This window comes from Epargyreus clarus, unplaced genomic scaffold (genome assembly GCF_041222505.1).
Source record: "Epargyreus clarus isolate Ecla_fem2 unplaced genomic scaffold, WU_Ecla_fem_2.2 ptg000014l, whole genome shotgun sequence".
In the NCBI taxonomy this organism is placed as follows: domain Eukaryota; kingdom Metazoa; phylum Arthropoda; class Insecta; order Lepidoptera; family Hesperiidae; genus Epargyreus; species Epargyreus clarus.
The window spans coordinates 14670260-14693650 of NW_027332222.1; the positions used below are offsets into that span (position 1 = coordinate 14670260).

Genomic DNA, 23391 nt, shown 5'->3' on the forward strand with positions numbered 1-23391 from the left:
TAAGAGACCTGTATTACTATTAATACTAAGCACTAAATCTAGATTTGTTGGATGTGGTCCAACCTATTTGTTTATCTCAAATATATGGCTAAAATATATGGCTAAAACAACAAATACTAAAAATAAAAAAGTTTGGAAAATCCAAAAGTGCACGACTCATAATGCTCATTTAATTATGAAATATAAAAAAAAAAAAAAAAAACTTAAGTCGTTCAAAATTAATTGCCGAAAAAACAGCTGTAGTAGGAAGAAGGTACTGCACAAGCGCCCCTGGTGGAATAAATGTACATAATATCTATAGATATACAGCCTTGTAGTTTTCGTTTTTTATTAATTGCAATTAAACGACACTGAATTAATTAATCATTCGCATTCAGTGACCTACAATCGTCGATTAGAATTTTTAAAATTTTTTTTTAACTCAAATGATGGATTTTTTCACAAGTTACAGTGTTTTTTGACCTATTTTGGTGTTTCTTTCCAATTCTATTGCAGTAAATCAATTTTTAAAAAGTATGGAATTAATCTCCATTAAATTATCTCGACAATAGTATGCAAAACATCTTGATTCCGTGAACTATCAAGGCTATAATAATAAAAATAGCCGCCAAAATGAAGCGAAAAAAATTTTTCGATCGTAAAGCACTCTCTGATGCTTCGCATCATGAGTCGTGCAATAAAGTTGAATATTAAAGGGGGTCTCCATATAACAAACCGGCATTTTTCGATCTAATTGTTAAACCGTACTAGGAAGACTGTTAAAATTTTTACGATCCGTTTATTACTATAAGTGCTATTATAATAAATACAAATTAGAACCATAATACATATTTTATTACAGTTCACTCATCATCACTCCAACGCCATCTATTCTCGTTTCATATAACTAAGTATTGCTGAAAATAATAAAATGAATAAAAATAATGAACATTTGGTGGTACGGAAGCCTCCATGTGCGAGTTCAACTGGTACTTGGCGAATTATTTTACCCTTTGGGTACGGAACCCTAAAAACAGTGTGCAATTTCTTGTCAAATTCCATCGTTAGTGGTGCGAATCAATCCGATTTTTTTGCTTTCCAAGATACACCGTGATATTAATTCTAACGTCCATTGTGGCTTCGGTCCGGAACTAAATATTAGATTACACTCGTAATGGAGGCTGGACATTCGGTAATACACTGAAATAAATATTGCATAAGCGTTGGTAAGACATTGAAACTTTTATTGTTATGGTGAAGTTTAAGTAACAAAATAAATATTATACAAACCGTATGATGGTACGTTGCCATTACCATGGACATCTGTAATGGACTCAATTTTGTTATAAGATTGCAGTGGTAAACGGAGTATAATTCCATATAGAAACGGGCTTTACACGAAGCCGATTACAAAGTTTACAAATTTGTTACCTTTCCTGAAGACAATGATGCCTTACACGAGTCAGACATTCACACCTTACCACCACTGTTTCACGGTGGAAATGGGTGGCAGTAGTACTTCCTTGACCAAACAACACTGGCTCTACCACCTTCATAGTCGAAATCGTAAGAGGATTAGACTTTTTCTTGTAGTCGGTCAAAGATACACTGCAATCCATTATGAGCCCACTTAATCAGTGGGCTAACATTTTTCCAGAAATAAAAAACGCCTGAAAACTTTTGACGTGAAATACAGCCAAATCAATAACCTTCTTCCATTTAAAAACCATAAAAAATGGCAGTTATTTTAAAATATCAGTAAGACATTTCATTTTTATTTATTTGTATAAAATTAAATTCAAATATCAGTAAGATATTACAATATTACTTATTTTTATAGTATTAAAAGCCTTACAGATATCAAAAGCCAACGGGCACACCGAAGCGAACCAGTTTAATAAGCACAATTAAAGTTTACGACCGAAAATTAGATATTGCGGAAACTCCTGCACACTTTTTATCTCACCTGAACGTGGTCATTGAACCTTACGATATAACATCACGTAGATCGAACGTTTTGTCACGCACCACCGGAGAATTATGATAAAAACGTAGTCAAACATAGAAGTAAGAAGAGATGCCAAATGTAAGATGTTAATGCTTTTCGGTCATACATTAGTCAAATAGGTCTTATGTAGAGTCGCCTGTTGATTGTTTTTAATATAGAAGAAGGTGGTAGAACCCTTTGTGGTTCGACTCCGGTGGCACCATCGCCACACCTATTTCTGTCTCCTAACAGCAGTGTTAAACGCTGTTGTATTCTGGTTTGAAGGGTGTGGTAACGGAGACATACTTTTCGGAGGCATTCCAGCTTACTCCTCAAGAGTAGCGGCGCATCTGTGGCCTACCTCAGGTAGGAATAACTAATCCTATCTGGGATTGATTACAGATGTCCATGGGCGGCAGTAGCCACTTACCATCAGATGGACTGCATGCTCGTTTGCTACTCCTATATTATAAAAAAGCAGCCAAAAGTAATTCTTTTTTACCACACCCATAAAACCAAAATAGAGCAGCACTTAACACTGCTGTTATTAGAGGGAAATAAGTGAGACCGCGCCTTAAGTGGTGGTTATTTTGTTTAGTAACTCCGATTCGCGTCGTTCATAGCCGTTATTATCTATTCACCGTTTAAAAATATGCAAAAAACGTTGACAACAGCACCTTGCCTCAGAAGATGTAGTGAGAAAACAATATAACGTGAAATTGCAACATATATTAATGTAAATTTAACACTTATGTTAATTTTATACTGTTTCCACACATCCTTGCAATCGTTGGCTCGAACTCTTTGTATTATTAGACTATTACGCGTTTCTGTCCTATCAACGTCAAATCTATCCTTTATTATACGTCCAATTAACAACCTATCTATACTTTAATATACCAAGTATTAATATACTAAGTATTATTACTTCGCTGACATTTCGAATAGTAAGTTTGTGCTATCCATATAAAAACTGATACACGTTAGGAGACCATTTCGTTTTTTATCAAGAAAATTATTTTCAATACTTTGCGAATTAATATTTAGGATGACATTATGATTCTTAGCACATATCTGTCTTAAGCAATACTAGCTTAATAGTACGCTTGTGTGTTGCAAAGGTAAAGTTTAAAGCAGTTTTATTTGTATGAAGTATCCTAAACATTAAAAACAGGAACGCATCTTGTAATCGTCTTCAAGTGAGACTCTTGTTTCATTTAAACTTATTTTTTTTACAAACACTTACAAACTTCCACAGGTGGCAGAGACCACTTAACGTCATCATTAGTCGGACTGCGTTCTCTGCTATTAAACCATTAAACATTTTTAATTTCGAGACATAATTCGAGCCTCAATTGAATGTTGTGGAGTTAATGGTTAGTGTTGCAGACTAAAATTGAAATGATATTGTTGTTGAATTTTTTAGTAAATTTTATGGTTTTCTCACTTACCTCCTTCAACGCATACATTTCTCGGTTTATGTAACGTTTTATGATCGCTTTATAATACCTCGCCTTATCAGCAATGACGTGGTTTTATTTTTAGTCTTGCTAATGGTCGCTCTCGAGAAGTTGCCTGAAATATTTAAATGGTCTCCATTTTTTTCTTATCCGAATTTCTGTGCAGTTTTGTGCAATGTAAACAAATGAGATGTCGATTTGGTGTTAAGTCTTCTGAAGTCCGTGGACCTATATCACTCTCTGAAAATATAGTAGAAGATTCGTTCCTCTAGAGGATTAGGGCATATTATTATATCGTTTAAGTGTGTAAGTTTTTTTAGTTCTTTCAATATACTAACGTAGGTTAAGTATTTCTACTAACACGAACGATGGACTGAAAAATGGTCTGAAACAACAATTGTTATTGTTAAATAATCCTAATTCTCCACAGTACTAAAAAATCAGAAATACGCGTCGACACAAATCTGTACTTTACATTGTATTAACTTCGATGCCAAACTTGTATTTCTCCAGTCCGGTAATTAAATTCCGTTAAGACGAACCGTTAGTACAAATTCGTTTAATATGCTCGCGTGTCCTAATGCTATTAATTGCTGATTGTGCGTGCAGTTCCAGCTGATTGGGCACGGTCTTCGCCTCGCTTGGGGAGTCACTTGGACGTACAGCCTCATGTTACTAGGAAACGCACGCGGTCCCATTTTCATCGTTGTATTTATTTGCGTGTTGCAATTCATCATCTTTGATAGCTGAACCCAAGGCCTATGACTCCACAACAAAAATATCTAAATTTTGAATTTATTTGCTTGCTCTGGGTCTAGGTTCGTATTCAAATTTTATGTCCATATCATCTTGTGTAGAGTTTTTTGACTAGAAAGAGTTAATATTTTTCGTATTTTAAATTTGTTTTCTTTATTATAGTTAACGGGATTATTATCAAATCTTTGAAGAAAAAGTCTTAGGTATTCAATTTCCACCGGATTATTAGAAAAAGTGACATTTTTTTTACCTTCGAAATTCAAATTTGCTGACTACACTTTTTGGGAATCTTATGACATCTTCGTACAAAAATTTGTTCTTCATCAACAAATGATCATATTACCTAGCGTACTGTGTACTTTCCTAACCACATTAGGAAGTATTGGTAACATCTTAACCCCGTTTAGGACTACCCATATTGTTAAGTTAATCAATATTTATATTTGCATTGGAATGCCGCCAGTCGGTCAATATGTTCCTTACACTTCCTACGCCGCTCCGCCTTACTAGTCACTAATCATAGTCACTGATTCGATTGGTTTGCGTGTTAAGCTGGTTTTCCTGAAAGAAAAGTGGGATTTTATCATATTTATACAAACAGTCAATAAGGAACGGTTAGTCGCGTTTGGTGCATGTGATTGCAGTGTTGTTAGTGACAATTTAACACGATTACTCGAGTCATGATATCGAATGGAAGGGAGATATCTCAATAATGATATTCGGTAAGCACTAAATGATATTCGTGTTCTATTAGATTCGATTTGATTTAGAGAAGGTCTGTAAATACTTTGTTATTGATTGCACGACATCTTTTCCTCTGTCTATGATATAATCTTAATAGCTCTACCCTTCAATTTTAGGTAACTTTAGGAGTAACAGTCTGATAAAAGCGAGAGAAAAATAAAAAAAAGTGTAATAATTGGCCAAGTGTGATTCAAAGTCACGTACGAAGCCTTTGCCACCAATTTTTTTGTATTTGATATCACAGGCGGACAGACAGCGGAGACTAATAATAGTGTCCTGTATTAAAATAACCCTTAGTAACAGGGTTCCATTTTTACCTTTGAGTACAGAATCGTAATAAAGGTCGGAATCATTAGGAAACCTCACTATACTTCTCATGTATTTATATTTCTGATTGTCATTTTTAATTTAGTCGTATATACAGTTAAGTGCGTATTTCTATGAAATCGTTGGGTTCGTTAACCATTGTTAAGCGTACAAGCCCTTAACGAGCTTGGGTTTAATTGATGTCGCAACTGTTTTCTCATGCGCCTTTTGTTTATTTTGCTTTTGTTGGACATTCCGAGACTCGTGTTTAGCTTGTGAATTGCTGTTGCTTAAATGGCTCTATTATTCTTGAAATTATTTATTTCTAAATACACTTTTTCTTTTTCGTTTGGCTTCTAATACTCACGTGATGAATATTAACTGGCACTATGAGGTACCAATCAATCTCCTATTTTGAAAAGATGGTTTTAATGACGAAGACCGGAAATTTCTTAAAAATCCCTTCTTAGCGTTCTTTTACATAAACAATCGCTGTACAACATTTAATACTTTTAAACCCAGCCCTTTTGACTGTACGTAGAACAAAGTGGAACAACCCACTAATACTAATTCAAAATTGACTAAATGATTTAGGAATGCATTAGGGATGTTGGACAAACAAAGATACCTTTAACATCTAGAACTATATCTAGTACCAAGCAAGCCGTCCAACAGATTATTGAACGCTGTCCCCTGTTGACATAATATGCTTAACTCAAAATAGAATGGAAGTTCTGTAATTTATTACTGAAACTACTTTAATATAAGTATTAACTATACTTATCAAACGCGTTTCACCATCTACAAAAAATACTTAAATACCGAATACAGTAAAAAATATACAGTAATCTTAAAATAAATATTTCAGTTCCAGTTTTTGCTTACATCAATACGTAATATATACCAACCATATAAGAATAGAAAGTATTACAAATAAATTCAGCTTAAACGCTAATAGGCTTTTCACTTTCTACGCTATCCATTGTTATTTTAAACAGTTATCAAAAATTAGTTTCAATCAATTTTGGAACTGATTCATTCAGATTAGTTTGATTTGCAGCGGGTTTATGGACAATCTCTATCTTAATAAGTGTTGCTACCATTAGGTAACAGTCATCAGGTAGCTGTGATACATCCGAGGCGGCTTACGTAACTGTTGTTATCGCACTAACGTAGTACATCGTTAATGTACTTCGATTTCCTTAACACTTCAACGTAAAGTCCGAAATTGTGGAAACCCAGACCGAAACCCAGCCTACACTGTTAAGATTCAAAGAAGGCGTTTACGGTAAAGTCTGTTTTGTATGGACAACGCTGTTACCATATCCGAAAGGTATTCGGTCAATTTACTTATTTCCTCCTACGATAAAAATCGCTCTTGGAATTCTATACAATTATCCACATCTCGTGAAATTGACATCGGTGTTGAGATAATATTTTAGAGTGACAGAATCGTTTCAAGCGAGATAAAGATTACTAAATTTCGAGTCAGATCGAGATATCCTTATACAGATAGATAGGTAGCCAGTTTCACGCTATTTGGACATCAACGTTGCGTTGCGAAATAATGTTTTTATAACCATTTCCCAAGTTTCACTTAACCTTTGTCAACAGCTGTTTAATTTTTACGAAACGCTGATTTATATGTATATCTAGATCGCTTTGATCTTTATTGCGACACTTAATTGACCAAATTTCTTATTTATGATTTATTCGATATCAATATTTAAATTCAACCTTGAAATGAATGCGATGAATAAGTCAGATCACATTCAACTTCTTTGCCTTCGTAACATTATGCCCTCGTTATTCGACTGTAACAATGTGAACATTGTTTGAGTACACCTCAGTTCTCACTGCAATCATAGATAAAAAATTGCATACAACACTATCGCTATCGCCTTCCACACTTAATAGGTTCGATCCATCTATCAGAACATCGATCGGCTTATCTAAATTACTAAGTCCTTGTAGCGTTTCAACTTACGTTTCAACATATTCAACGTAACTTTAAATAGACGATGCTTTTAGTCTTGTTTTATTAATTGCATCAATCATGTCAGCTTTAATTCAATCGGCGAGCGGTGTCAGTCATCTGTTACTACCTCACATGGAGAACTTTTCCAATGTCTCTAATTAATGGCCGACGTCTCGCAAGACGTTTGTTAATAATTCATTAACCGGAGGATCACGTTCACTTTCTGCGAATCGATATAGATAGACGAGTTTACAAATAATTCATTACTTTGTTGCAGGCTCGAGCAATTGGCGATTCCGATTGCGTTTTGACTACGGGAAAGACCTTGGGAGTCTGCTGACTTTGAACACTTTACCGATACGCTGTCACTTACGCAAACAGTTCACCTGTGGCCTGATGCAGAGGAGGCTGAGGAGGAGCTAGAGAGAATCATCAGGTGACTGTCACTTGTGTGATGTGCCGGAAACACCACATGGAAGTGCAGCTGGAAGTTACCTGATAAGGAACAAGAATTTTGTCTCCAAGTGCTGGATGAGGCATCAAGATGAAGTTCTCGACGGGCTCCAGCTCGAGCAGTCTCGCCAGCGATTCGCTGTCGAGGAAGTCTACTCTATGTATTTATACGGAGGTGGATGCGCCTCCGCCGCCGCCTTGCGAGAGGGTAAGTTTATTTTATCTTCATTATAATTACAAAAGACGTTTCAATTCGACATGCCAAGATACATCTTTACATTATTTAAAATCTAGAACGCATTTTAGGTTATCAATCAAGACACTTTTATTTCATCTGCAAAATGTGGCTTAGCGCGTAACAACGTTTATATAATTTCAGGAATAGGATATTGAGTGACCCCAAACAATCAAATTTCATGCCACCAACGTCATGTCACGTAATGCATAACAGCACTGTGGGTGTGAACATTAATTATTATGGACTCGTAAACAACACGACCCGAGGGGGCTGAATAATATAAACTCGCTCATGATACGATTACATTACTATCTTAGACATAATCGGCTTTAAAGCAAAAAAAGCGAAAGCGCCGACCAATAAGGTAATGCAACCTAAATATTAAAGCGATTGAAGCAGCTGAACGATTTGCTTTCGATTTTTCACCGAGTACAGTACTTACATTAACTTTCAATTTCATATGGCGATAATAATAATATCGCATTAACAAAAACAATGCAAAAAGCAGTACGTCCGGGTTGTGCTGTACGGAGCGAGAGAAAGTGGCGTGTCATCTGCCAGTCCGAGCCCACCAGTTGGCTCCGATTTTGCAACACCTTCGAATATTTATATTATCATCTTATCCAATACTCCACCGGTTCCTGTAGAGTTAATGACCGTGCAGAAATATGTTGTCGTTAAAATTATAGCACCGCCTTCGGCCCTTTCCTTTTACTGCCAACACTTAAGATTTTAAGAGAAACCGTACAATTCGCTTGAGTTCCAGCTTTTAAAATTTACGTTTGTTTTTACGTTTTAACAAAATTATATTTAAGAAGAAACAAAATGCTTAAAGGTTCATCAATCAACCATAAAATATTAATAATGATAAGAGTCTTATTGCAATATTCTTTATCCGCTTTTTCATTTGCATTTAAGTAAGTAAAACCATTAATATCCATTTGAATTCAATAAAACGTGCAAGTTTTATAAAAAAAAATTACATACTTTATCGTGGCGTCTAAAATATCAATTCTCGATGAATAAAACTCATTAGCAACTCATTTTGTAGAAAAATGTTTAATATTTTTAATAATTCTTTGATTAATGATAATAACGGCCTCATCTTGCAATTGTTGGCCAATGCCTCGTTATTGTTTCATATGTTGCTAATGTTGCGAGAAACCTCTTCCTTCGTGCAGTCGTGTTACATCAAGGTCGGTATTGTTCTAACTATCACACGTGATGATCTATCATAAACGTTCTTGCACTTTCACGTTTGTAAGGCATCTGCTATAGATACCTCATTAACGAATGCATGAGATCATGTATTGATGAGAGATATTGCACGCTTTAGATAGACAATCTTTGTTTCTTTATCTTTGTTACGATTAAAACGTTATTGTACTTTCCAGTTGTAGACAACTTCAATTAACTTAATTGTTTCGTGCACTGGTCAATTTACTCTTCATTCTTTATCATGGGGCATTCGTCGCTGACCCTTTGTAATGAACACAAAAGACGAAGACAATTTCACTCACTCAAACTCACTCATGAGTTATTCAGTACATAGACGACTAGAATGTTATCATACCGTATATAGCTACCGTATGTATACAATGTGTTATTACTGTAGCGTTAACGAGTAAAGTCAATTTAAATCCAATACCGTATATGCGCTTTGTAATGTAAAAGTAATAACAGTGGATGTAAGACCACAACGTAATACAGTGGCGGATATTTAAATATCTCGTGACAGACGGATGACTGATCACTTTCGCTGTACCCGGTGTAGGCGTTCAATCAACAGCCCAACCGTTTGTTGGTTCTAACTCCATTGTTCTGTCAGCTAACTAATAAACTTGCGGAGATATTAGATGAAAGTTGGTCTTAATGACTCCATGATTATCTGCACTCTCAACTTGAGATAAAATGTTGCCGTCGATCAATAAATTACAGATTGTCAGCGGATTTGTGAACAAAATGATACGTGGTGTTCATTAAATTACCCATTTGTGTCACAGTTTTCTCCATTTGTGTACACTTCATGGTCGTTAATCCAATACTACGTGTTGTCAAATATTTATTGAGCTGATTTCGTCACAACGACCTCAGGTTCGTTCCGCTTGTTTATCGGAGTGTGTATTTACGCTCTTTTTATTTTACAGTAATCTGATACGTGTCCGTTTACCGCCAACTTGTGGTTAGGGTTTGACTCTTTATGCTGAGTCGGTATTCATTCCACGCTTTTGTCCTTAAGTACCCTTTGTTCATCCACGCCGAAAACAAATACTGGATATCGATTTATCGGTATCTTATCATCGAGCGATTTGATTACACTCACACCTTTAATAATGTTATCGCCTCGATAGTTCCACATAAAATGTGTTGCACTATCAAACTCAATTATATCAGAACGAAAACTGACGTAAAGTCGAGAACCATCGTTATCTTTAATATTTGATAAGTTATGTTCTTGCGTATTCCATTCTCTTGCCGCGACTTCGAGATAATAGCCACATTCCTGCAGGCACATAACGATAAGCAGATAATTTGCGTAAACAGACTCCCGGTGCTGTGTATGGGAGCCTTCTTGCACCTGGCTTTCCGAACAGGAATGTTGGCATTCCTCAATGCAATCTCTAATTCCATCCAGCTATCGGCCCATTATTTTAATAAGCTTTTCAGCTCAGTAATAACACGGCTGCGGCGTCGCGTGATCGTCCTTGGTCTGAGCGTGCTCGAATGCACGATTCTTTTTCCACGGAGCATGGCTTGTGAGTTACATCAGCGACTAGCATCTAACGATAGCGTTCGTTGGAAATTCGCATCTCTACGCTACTCACCGACATTGTCTCACGTCCTCTAGTCACTTTAATTTTATTATTGTTATCGATAATGATGTTTCTTTTCTTGGAATATTTATGTAGCTATTAGGCACGATCTGAGTTCCTTATTTGCTCGGTACTCGTACATTTAAGTGCTGACATTTCGAATATTGAATCAGATGCGGTTGTAACTACCTAACCATTTCTGGATGTCTCCTACGGTGGTAATCCGGTCCTAATCAAGTCTATCGGCTGTAAATTTATTGTTTTCACGTCTCGTTAGCGCACACCGCAGTATCGCGGCTTTCATCGCTGGATTGACCCCGGCTTGCTTGTTAACTATTATTTGTCTTGAACTCTTAACCGCATGTGCGCTATCTACACCTATCCCACATACGTCACTGATATTTTATGTTTATTATACTTTCTCCGGACAAAGCGACGCGTTTGGTAGATTTTTTGATAGGAACCATAACTTTTACGATACGTTTGTTAGGGCTATTGTATCCCGAGAATTCGGATTGCTCAATGTCTTGATGTTCGAAGCTGAATTTTCGAAACGAGTCGGAGTTAAGATTTTATGGAAGGCATAATGAGCTCTGAGTTTTTATTTTTAGTGCATTCTGTAGAGCGTCACGTATTGTTGTTTACGATGAGCATCCACGCGTGACTCCGTCGGGTTCACCCTCATGCACAGTTATGAAATTTTTACACTGGAACCCAATTTTCGAAATAAAAAGTAATCGGTCACAATACCTGTGAACTATTTATGTTTTTATTTAGTTCAGTCAATAAAGTCATAACTGTAATATTATAGAACGGATGAGTAATTTGTTCGAGCGACCAACATACATGTTCGATTTTATTAGAAAAATCTGTAACCAATCGATCATTTACGCATAAACTATATCTATAGCGTATATTAATTTATATAAACTACTAAATAGTCGTCGAGCTACTTTTAAGATGGCACCACAGTTGCATTACCCTTGCTCTCGTTACGATTAATCATATTCAATCCAATGTTTTGCCTATCAGAGATCGACATTTGGCTCAAAATCGAAACTTATCAAATTTCGGTAAAAAAAAAGATACGTAATTACGCCACCATAGCTAGAGATCATTTAGTTGTTCGTATTGAATTTAGTTGGGCCGTACATATAAGAAAATATAAAACTAAGCTAGTAGGCGCCCTGCAAGCGGGTCCAATTCGTATAAATTCAGACCTTACCCTTAATCACCTGTAGCTGCGATGGTAATACGGAAGTATGAAAAAATCATCATCATCATCATCAACCCATTATTGTCCCACTGCTGAGCAGGAGTCTCCTCTCAGAATGAGAAGGATTAGGCCATAGTCCACCGCGCTGGCCAAGTGCGTATTGGTAGACTATGAAAAAATAACTGGAGTAAATCTACCAATTGCTTAATCGATAGCAGCCAATGGTTAATCATTGGTCCGTCTTAACATCGCGAGAACAAAATGCACGCTTCTATTTAAAATGAATTTTATGAAAAAAGTAACAACCAAACACATTGTCGTATGACGTAATAACTCAGATGCATCAGAAATAGGTGAGCGGTCACGTGTTGCCTGCATTCCTAAGCGTAACTGTAACCTCATTTCTTACTTACGGTAAACTCGGAAAAATAATTTCGAAATTAAGACCACACTTACATTAACACTGCAATGTTTCGGAAAAAATTTAACGTGAGGTAATGTTTTTGGAAAGATATTTTGTGTTGTAATTTTGTCTATAAACAATTTTATTTTTGTAATTCCAAGTGTAATGTACTCATGGTAGAATGTAATGTTACGTGTTAATTAGTAAATAAGAATATTTATGTAATATTTGTGGTATTTGCTAAGTATTATAGAAAATACAAATAGGTGGTAGTTTTGACCTCTAAGGTATATATTATTATTTCTACCCATTGTATTATTGCCACCCTACAAGACCCAGTCAGTCAGTAGTGTCCTAATACCCATTATACAAGTCTTAAATGAAAAGTGACGTCACTACCCCATTTGAAACGTAACAATTTACGGTAGAGAGCACGCGGTCTTGCGCAAACCGCGATGTATCTCTACCAGCAGGAAATTACACGAGATACACGCAATGCAAGCTCTCAGACTGTTGCACATTGCACGCACTGAAGAGCCAGGGTTGCCACTCGTTTTTGGATCTTATGTAAGAGGTGTAAGGTACACCTCTTACATAAAATCATCATCTATTCATGGGCTATAGGGTTGTCAATTCACTTCGACGATCGAACGAATAACGATCGATATTGAGGACTCATGAAGTTTTGTAACTAGCATCGAATTTAGTGTTTCGTGGTCAGGAAGACACATACGCGCATAACGGTTTAGTCCTTTAAGAATAGCAACACACCTGTGGCGGACTTCTGTTAGAAATTTTATTCTGTTTACGGTTGGTTACAAGATATTATCTATGGCCAAAAATAATCTAATGCCATCAGATTCTTGTTTTTTCTGTTCCATGATCACATTGATAACAGTCAATTGGTAGGTATATACTCGTACTAAAGAAATAGACTAAGGCTTTTACACAGTTATATTTGAGATAATACTCGCATAACCACTTCTAACCAAATCAACGAAGAATTAAAATCACTGCGATGTGTATTACATAAACAAGGTTGACTGTGGTAGTACCATACAAGTACCAATTTTAAAAATGATGTCTCATGAATAATGTTTAGACTCCAAAAAAATGTTAAGTTAAAAATAAATTAACTTCACTTCTCTATTCTATTTTTGTGGCAACCCTAAGCGCAGGGTTACTAAACTTTTTACAAGCTCGAACGCAATTTACAAAACGCACCGCAATTACATACCTACATAATTATAAAAGTATCGTAAAAGCTGTATCCAATACATTCTTTACGGCCGCATTAACATACATACCCCGTTCGGATTGTTACGGTAACGCGTTATTGTGACTTATATTAATTTGTGACTTATGCGCCTTTGTTACGAGTAAGCCATTGTAACGGTACTTCAGCTTGGCTTATCAAGAATTCCAGAGTTAGGTGTAGGTCGTAATTGTTTCCTGCTTATGTACGTTATTTTATGTGACTTTCGATTGGCTGGCTCGGTAGGTATAACATGTTCCATAATGATTGTATTACAAAATGGTGGCATTTAAATACATGGTCCCCTCCCATCAGTAAATAGTATTATAGGTCCTGCCTAAGATCAGCCACCAGAGATATTTAATATATGACGCCTATTTTATCTATCGGTTCAATGTTTACCTACCAATAATAGAATTGACAATGAATAGTATGAAGAAATCAAATGTCGATTATTGGTAGAAGAAATATTGGATAGAGTGAATAAGCGACGTAAGTTGAATTACTATCAAAACCTTTTAAAACTGACATGTGAATGACATGCGCACGACACGTTCACAAATATGGATATGTGTGCGTGAGAAAAGCGTAAATGAAGACATCTAAAAAACAGGTTAACTAACAAAGTCCTCTAAGACATGACACAGATTGGACGTTTAAACAAAGAATCCTTTCAAAAAACGAATTAGCCCTAATCCGTAAGCTGTTTCGAGTGAAGCCTTAAAATAAATACATACTGTACGGGAACGGATCACTAATAGGATAAGACAGACAGACAAGCTGAAACAATAGGCTTAACACACTAAATGTCAGGGAACAAGCCTTCACAAACGGTGGTTATCTTCTGTAATATTCTCTCATTGATAAATTCTTTAGTTTCTGTTACAAGGAATCTAATGATTTTGTTCTGATATGAGGTTGTCTTCATGAAAGTAGCAATCAATATGCGTTAATCAGATGTTAAATAGCCGCTGATGTAAATCCACTATTTAACAGATCTTTCTAAGGCAAGTGGATGATTGGAGAATGCGGTATACAATATGTTACTACCATTATACTACGATCTAGAAACCAGAAGACAGTAGCGCAATCTATGGCCTAGATAAGCATTTATTATTTTTTAAATAAAAACAAATTAGGATAACAATGTGAAATTCTATAAAATTGATTAAGTACTACGTTATGTTGGCCACATATTCGTAACTACCATAAGGACTAAGCTAGAACGCCTTGTGCGATTTTTTGCGTCCTTAAAAGCAGAATATAAAATTGAAATGAAAGCATATAAACGACACTCTAACTCACAGCCCCACACACTAGTTCCCTGTGTCATGGATACTATAGAATATGGACACACAAAGACAAATAAACAAACACCCAGACCCCGAATAGAAATCTAAATTCTTCATTTAGATTTCTGGTTGGCCCAGAATCGAACTCAGAACCCAGCGGCATCAGAACGCTCCGCCACACGGGTTATCAAATATAGAATCTACGTCTTTAAAAACAGAGCGATAGAAACCTGATACCTATGATACGTTGTTAAAGTAACTCCACAAAAACAAAGTGATACGCAAAACCTAGTTCGTCATGCACATCATCAATCATTCGTTTCTCCTGCCCCTTTCTTACTAGACATCGTCCTCGTTCAAACAGCTGGTAAATTCCTCCTATCCGTTTCATATCGACCGTGACACACTTAGCATCACCATCTGTCCAAATCGACGACATATCATGTATAATGCATATCGAATTTATAAATCGAAGTTGCGAACCATTTTCATAATTTGTCTCGGTCTTAGTCATACTATTCCGTCTTTGCCTTAAGGGCCCGGGAGGCCAATGCCCAGGGACTCCGACATAAGACGGGCCCGCATTACTCGCTACTACTATTACGTTTAACATTTCTAAATTGATTGCACTAGTGGTGATTTTTCGTTACATTATTTCTACCCCCATTGGGCCCCCAAATTCTTGTGTGCCGAGAGCCCCAATATTCCTTAAGACGGCCCTGGTCATCTAGAATCGGTATAGGATTTGTTTCTGACATGTAACTTATTAATAACTATTTTTATCTTTCTTAATTTGAAAATTATTCCAAATTGGCAATTTCGCAATGAGTTAAAGAGAAATTTCAGTTTTCGCTATTTTACTGTTTTTATTTCGTTTTGTTCCGGTGCTATGCACATCGTTTTTACTCTTTATATATTTTCCGTCAAGTAAACAATTCAGGTTTTTATTTCAGGTACAAAATACATTTCTCACTTGATTTCTATTTATTTCTGTCCATTAAAATGTCGACAACTTTTTTGTGCTGTATTACAGGTAATTATTAACTGTATAAATATTCAAACTTTTACTTCAGGCAAAAAGTGAACGACAGATCTACATACATGTATTTAGAAATTAACTTAAAATAAAGAGCGTATTAATTTATTGACCGAAGATAATTGTGGCCAAGAGGTTTCACTTGTGACATTTGAAAGCGGACTTCACAGTTCACACGTCAAAGAGTATAGACTCATATAGATCAGTCGGTCCCATTACTTACGAGTGACGAGGACATGAGTAATATGTTGTCTAATAAAGAATACGCCTGTCCAACTACTAAACTATAGAGAGACAAAGAAATAAGTAATGAAGAGGCCACCATTGAAGCAAGTGTCACGGCATTGAAAGAATGAACGTATGCATAAAATCCCGTTACTTACAAATTTTCACTCCTTTTTAGTATCGAGGTTAATAAGTTACCGAATATTTAAACCATCGACATGTTTCTTGTCCTCGAAATAATATTAGAATTAAATTGCATTTTTAATTTAAAATTCAACGCTTATCTATTCTTATTTCGTAACACTTTCACAAATGAGAGACTGTAGTTTTATCTCGATAAATAGATGTTTCAATTTGTTTAGAGGCAATTTATTGTTCTATTTGTAGACAAAACGATGCTAAGTTTGGTTCGATAGGCAAAAACACATTGATTTATTCCGAATAAAGGCGGCGACGGCCATTAAACACTAAACGTTTGCTAATTTGTAACGAACTGTATTAAATTAAGGATTCCATTGAATTCACAGCTAGTTTTTCTTGTTTTAGAAACTAGTACAACTGGTATCTGAGTTCTATTTGAGTTCACAATGCCTTTCTTATCGTGTTTAAAGAAATCTCTTGGTTTTACAACCGTTTAAAACGTTCTATATTTGCTTTGTGGGAAATGAGATATAATAAATTACTTTATTAATTCTGACGAGTTTATTTCAAATTACCGTCTCAGTCAAATTCGAGCTGAATTGCTTTGAAGTGAAAATGATATGAAATTATTGGGACGTTAATAATCTCGTGGAGCAATTTTCTATTTACGTAAATGGTAGTGACTCACCGTGTAATAAATTCGAAAATAAACTTAGCTATAAATAACCCGAGTAATAAAGCACTCAGTATTCTGAGATATACGGCCCTAAAGCATCTAGGCTGGCTCCGTCGAGCGTAAAATGATATGGACGTTTCGACGCACCGACGTTCGCGAACGGTATTTGCACATGTTTTTTCTTAAACGAGAATAATGCAACAAGAACATTCACTCCACAGCATGTACTTGTGGTAGAAAAGAAGATTATCAACGCCGATGACATGCTTAAGAACATAAAAGGTGACTTTTATACTCGTCTCAGCTCATTAATAATAAGCAATTTATCCAACGTTTGGCAAACTTGAACATTTGAAAATTAATTCATACTAGAAATTGTCCAATTTTGATTTTTGGTATTCAAAATTTGGATAGAAGAATAATGGGCGTCGTCCTAAATCTAAGATTAAGATTAAGCGTTTGATTCAAAATCATTAGGTGTTGATTAAAAAAATAGTTTAAAATAGAGTATAACTTTTTAAGAGCTTTTTAATAACTAAAGAAACATATTATTTTGTCTAATATTAAGTGAAACCCAATTCTAGGGAAAATCATGTTAGCTGTCATGAATGTTAAATGCCTTAATACTAAATATCTTAAAAGCAAGATTCAAAGTCAAAAGTAGCAGGTACTGTATTTGCCTCATTACCATGATACTATACATGAGGATTAATAATTTGTTAATAACAATATGGATAATATCACTATTAACACTATAACTAATTCTCCGTGTGCAGAAATCAACATTCTCGAGAAACCTTGCAATAAACCAGTGGTTTCCTCGACCGGAAAATGATATGGACGTCTCGACGTTCGCAATAAGTTTATTAGGCCACATGCAGAATTGAGTGTATGCAAATTCGCGTGAAATTGCAATGGGGCAACAGTGTTCGTATCGGGTTGATCGGTTCTTGCGTACGGTACGTTGCGTGGTCGGTAATGGACATGGTAGCTCTGTTCTCGTTTCCTGGTGTGTTGGTCTCTTGGTGTGAATTAGTTCCTTGGTTTTCTTTGTTTAATTTATGCACTGTTTTTGTGGTTATGTCTTTGTTGTCTTTAATTGACGCGTTGTTGTTAAAGTTGTACGTATCTGTTGTTGTTTGTTGATTGCACAATTAATTATATTCTCGTTTTTTGTGAAAAATCGTTTTTTGTGAAAAGTTCTCATTTTGATCGCAGGTTGGATTGGTATTTAAGTTAGAAATTAAGATATTTATAGGTTTGTTGTTAACGTTTTTATTTCTAAATGTTCTTTATTGGAGACATGTTGACAATTTGTCACCAATCTGTTGTGCACGGTTTTGGCTTTGATTTCTTCTTGGGTAGATATTTGTGTCGTTGGTAACGTTATTGTATGAATCTTGTTATTTATCTATAAGTAATTTCACAATTATCTGTCTTTCGTTCACGGTTCTGAGTTCGAACCCCGGTTAGGTCAGTATTTAAATGATGTTTGATAATTTGTAGTTGTCTTTGTATATGGCACCCACAACGCATGGAATTTTAATACGTGGCCAGGTATGAGTTAGAAAGCGTTTTATTTATGAGATTTCACACTTAGCAAATTGCCTACATTTTGTTAAGTATAAGTATTTTATCATATTCAATTGAAATTTATGGTTATACTACATTAAGCTATTTTTATAGAATTGTCGTCTCCAAATAGTTACTGTGACTTAGTGAGCATCGTACTAGTCTAACACGTAAATGGTTCCAGGTTCGTTCCCGGGTCAACTCAATCTAAATTTAGATTTCTGCTCTGGGTCTGGTTATGTGTGCATGGCACCCATGTCACAAGAAATCCGTATGACACAACATATGAGAGTAGTAAACATCAAAACATAACTACCGAGTAAATGAAGTAACAAATATAATTATTTTAATTAAACAAATGCATTACGACACCAGCGATGCGACATTATACAAACAATTAAATAAAACATTACTTACTCTTGCGTTACGGTACTAAGAAAGTGTTTTATCTATAGAACACTGAAGCATTGAACCCATTGTTACATTATCTATTCCATGTCACTTCGTGATAATAACCGTTGAAATGGCACGACCAAGGCGAAACATAACATTACTCACAAAACGTGGCCACGTAAGGATGCGGGTGCTTACGATAAGCTTTCGTTCTTCGTTATCCTGTGGGGTGACGTACATAACCCTTTGGTTACCTATTGCACGAAATTGGTCGCTGTTCGTCGTCTTTAACCCATTACTGTCCATTGCTGGGCACCTAGTCCACCGTGCAGGCTAAGTGCGTATTGGTAGACTTTACATACCTTTGAGATTTTTTTAACGTCTCTCAGGTATGCAGGTTTCCTCACGATGTTGTCCTTCACCGCTAAAACAAGTGATAAATAATTTCTAATACGCACATAACTTTAAAAAAGGTGCGTGCCTGGGATTCGCATTTAGGACCTTCCGTCGAGAGGCTGTGTTTCAAACACTAGGTATCACTGTTCCCAGTTGGCTATCGATGCACCGAACCGGACACATTGTATCTATCTATCTATCTATCTATTATACGTCACTTCGTGATAATAACCGTTGAAATGACACGACCAAGGCGAAACATAGCATTACTCACAAAACGTGGCCACGTAAGGATGCGGGTGCTTACGATAAGCTTTCGTTCTTCGTTATCCTGTGGGGTGACGTACATAACCCTTTGGTTGCCTATTGCACGTAATAGGTCTCGCTCCGTTGACGTCAACCCATTACTGTGCACTGCTGGGCACGGGTCTCGGTCAAAATGAGGAGGATTAGGCTATAGTCCACCGTGCAGGCTAAGTGCATATTGGTACACTTCACATACCTTTGAGATTTTTTTAAACGACTCAAGTAAGCAGGTTTCCTCACGATGTTTTCCATCATGTATGAGTTTTTGTGTTTTTACAAAAATGACTGTTTTTGTATTTGTTTACGTATATCCCATACTATGCCAATCAGTTCTGATACTGTCCGCTGGGGGCGCTGATTGAATATGTATGGAAAAAGACGTAAACAAATACAAAGACAGTCATTTTTGTAAAAATGTACAAACTCATACCAAGGGTAAATAAATAAATAAACGCTTTCTACATTCACAGCCCTACACTAGGATTCCCTGAGTCGTGAGTGCCATGGACACACACATAGACAATACACAAACACCCAGACCCAGAACAGGTTTCTAAATTCATCATTCTAAATCTGTCTGGCCGGGGATCGAGCCCGGAACCCTTTGCACGTTAGACCGGTATGGTGACCGCTACACCACGCGGGTCGTCAAATAATCGTCGGGTACAGATATAATAGTTGCCTTACAGAAACCTCGACACCGTTAAACGGTTGACGCCGTTGCATCTATCGGTATGTTAATTGGAATCAGTCAACCCGTCGCTGCAAAAACTAAAGGTCACGTGGCACGCGCGGTCACCCGACCGGCACGTGAGGGTTCGCTTTTTAGGGTTCCGTACTCAAATGGTAAAAACGGAACCCTATTACTAAGACTCCGCTGTCTGTCCGTCTGTCACAGGGCTCTATCTCTGGAACAGTAATAGATAGACACTTGATTTTTTTACAGAGAATGTAGCACGGTAGCGCTATAACAGCAAATACTAAAAATAAAAATAAAGTTGAATATAAATAGGGGGCTTCATACAACAAACTGATATTTTTCGAAATAACTGTTGAACCGTTATAGGTAGACAGTTAAAATTTTCACAACATATGTACTACCATGAGGGCTGTCACAACAAATACTAGAAATTAAAAAAAATGAATATGTTGGTGGTACGGAACCCTCCGGGTACGGGTTCGACTTGCACTTGGCCAATTATTGCGTGTCTTAACACGCGTTTAAAAGTAAAATCGATTGTTGCTAGGCTATAGAAGTACAACGATTAGCATTGCGCGAGCACTTTCCATCATGAATGATGCATGATGATTAGATCGTCTTGGATCAGTGGCTTTGGCTATGCTCGGGTTAGGAATGAGTTGAAGGAAGGGAAGTAAAGTGAACAATGAAACAGATAACAGATGCTTTACCCTTAGCAATCATCATCATCAACCCATTACTGTCCCACTGCTGGGCACACGTCACCTCTCGGAATGAGAAGGATTAGGCCATAGTTCACCGCGCTGGCCAAGTGCGTATTGGTAGACTTCACCTACCTTTGAGATTTTTTTTTATAAAATCTCTAAGGTTCAGGTTTACGTAAGATATTTTCCTTTACCGTTTAAGCAAGTGATAATTAATTTCTAATACGCACATAAATTTGAAAAATCAGAGGTGCCTGGGATTTAAACGTTAAACACTAAGCTATCAATCCTTAGCAGTGAATGGTTAATAATTCAAGATTAAATTAGTTCCAACTTAGATCACAGAAACCTAAAAATGATTTTTAAAACTAAGTTTCAAATTGAACCTCACGGAAATTATAGTTTTAAGAATAATAATAAATGATAAACAATTTCTGCCTACTAACTTGTTGATTATATGAGATGTTGGTGGACTTCATGTAGGACAATCTATTTATAGCACAGAAATGCCACATCAGATTAACTGCATTTCCGTACGTCGATTATATATACGAGTAATTCCAAGTAATGCTATGAAGCAACGACTACATAATATTTTATATATCCAATGCCACAGATACAAGTCTGCTAAGGTCAGAATGTGTTCTATATACGCCTATATGTAACGTAGGTTATATTTTCACGAGATCTAACCTCAACCTACATATCGGTTGCTACGGATTACCAACGACATTGTTTAAAGGAATTATGTCTATTGTTACAATGTTATGTTATTGGATTTCGCTGCAACATGTAGGTATTATGTACAAAATGTAATTTCTTATGTGTCACAGATTTCTTTCACAATTGTTATTGTTAAAGACGTGCTTTTACGCACGTGAGAAATTCCATTCAGAGGAATTGCTAGCCTTTTGAGTACAAGAGCACGTGAGACATTCCGTTTCAGGAATTAATGCATGCAATATAGTACTGGTCCGAGTTCAAGTCCCAGGCATACACCACTGATTTTACGTTATGTGCGTATTAGAAATTAATTATCACTTGCTTAAACGTTGAAAAAAACATCTAAAATAAGTTAAACTTAAATTATATGGAACTTTTAAATCCTCTATGGTCTCACTGCGGCGCTACCGCCACACCTATTTCTGTTAACTTTCACATTTAAAATATTGTTGGAATTTTTAAAATACGGACGTTATAGTGACCTTATATGGGTTCGGTGAAAATTACACGACAAAATTACACTTGTGTAACAGCGTGGACAAATTGCCTGACAAAATTTACACTGTACATATGCTGGCTTGTACTTTTTGGCTTCTCAAAACAAGTCAAATTTTAGTTTCGGTGCCGAGCAGATGTTGTGTAACCATAAGGGGTTCTGCCACCTTCTAAATATGTAGTAATCAGTAAGCAGCAAAAAGTTCCGGACTTTATGTTGGATATGTTGATGGTGGTAGAACCCTCTGTGGTTCAACTCCAACGGCACTGTATCTATTTCTGCCTAATAACAGGCGTGTCAAGCGCTGCTGTGTTCTGCTTAGAAGGGTGTGGTTTGAAAGACATACTTTTCTGAGGTATTCCAGTTTAGTCCTCAGGAGTAGCGGCAGGAAATAATCTAATCTTATCTGGGATTAATTATAGCTACCCATGGGCGACAGCAGCCACTTACCAGCAGGCGGATTGCTTGCTCGTCTGCTACTCCGATGTTATAATAATAATTTTAGTTTAAAAAACTAAATACCACGCTAAAATCGCACAAGGAAAGTCGTTAATCCTGATTCCTGACGATCCTGACGTGGTGAATGGGATAAAATTATTCAAACCGTGTATCGCAATCGGTTCTTGTTAATTGTTCAAAATTTTAAATTGTTCGGACCATTCAAAGTGAGTAAAAATCGACTTCAAAGATTTACGTTACATACATACATACAGGTCAATCTAATAAAAGCGTGGTATAAAATGTACAAAAGCCTTCGCGCAACAGGCGTCCAAAAGGCTAATATATAACTTATTAAATAACACGTGTATTACATGAACACAGTATAAAAGATATAAAATGAAGCAAAAATGATGTTACAAAAATATTTCGAAAACAAACCGTGCAATGTTATAATAAATCGTAAAGTATGGAGTCAATGCAACCTCGCCTAGAATTCTTATCTAATCTCGCTTTCTTAATAACTCAGAAATTATTTGTTATTATGGGTAATTGAGCCTATTTACATACATTAAGAATAACTGTATTTGGAGTAGGTACAATAGAACTTCGATAAACTTGACTAATTATTGCCATTAGGCTTCCGGATAATAAAAAATCCGAATAATTGAATGTATGAAGAACAGCCGGTTTTGTGCACATGTG

At 36.2% G+C, this 23391-nt stretch overlaps 1 protein-coding gene across 2 annotated transcripts in view; it reads left to right on the forward strand.

The window, feature by feature from the left end:
- The window catches only part of LOC140746964 (uncharacterized), a 74534-nt gene that overhangs the window by 22898 nt on the left and 28245 nt on the right, over nucleotides 1–23391 (forward strand). The window contains exons 1-2 of one of the 2 annotated variants that reach the window (XM_073079161.1): nucleotides 4758–4904; nucleotides 7488–7871. In XM_073079161.1, the coding sequence (XP_072935262.1) occupies nucleotides 7755–7871 (117 nt within the window). In that variant the 5' untranslated portion in view covers nucleotides 4758–4904; nucleotides 7488–7754. Of the gene's footprint in view, nucleotides 1–4757; nucleotides 4905–7487; nucleotides 7872–23391 lie in introns of those variants that run through there. The other variant, XM_073079163.1, reaches the window with a different exon arrangement.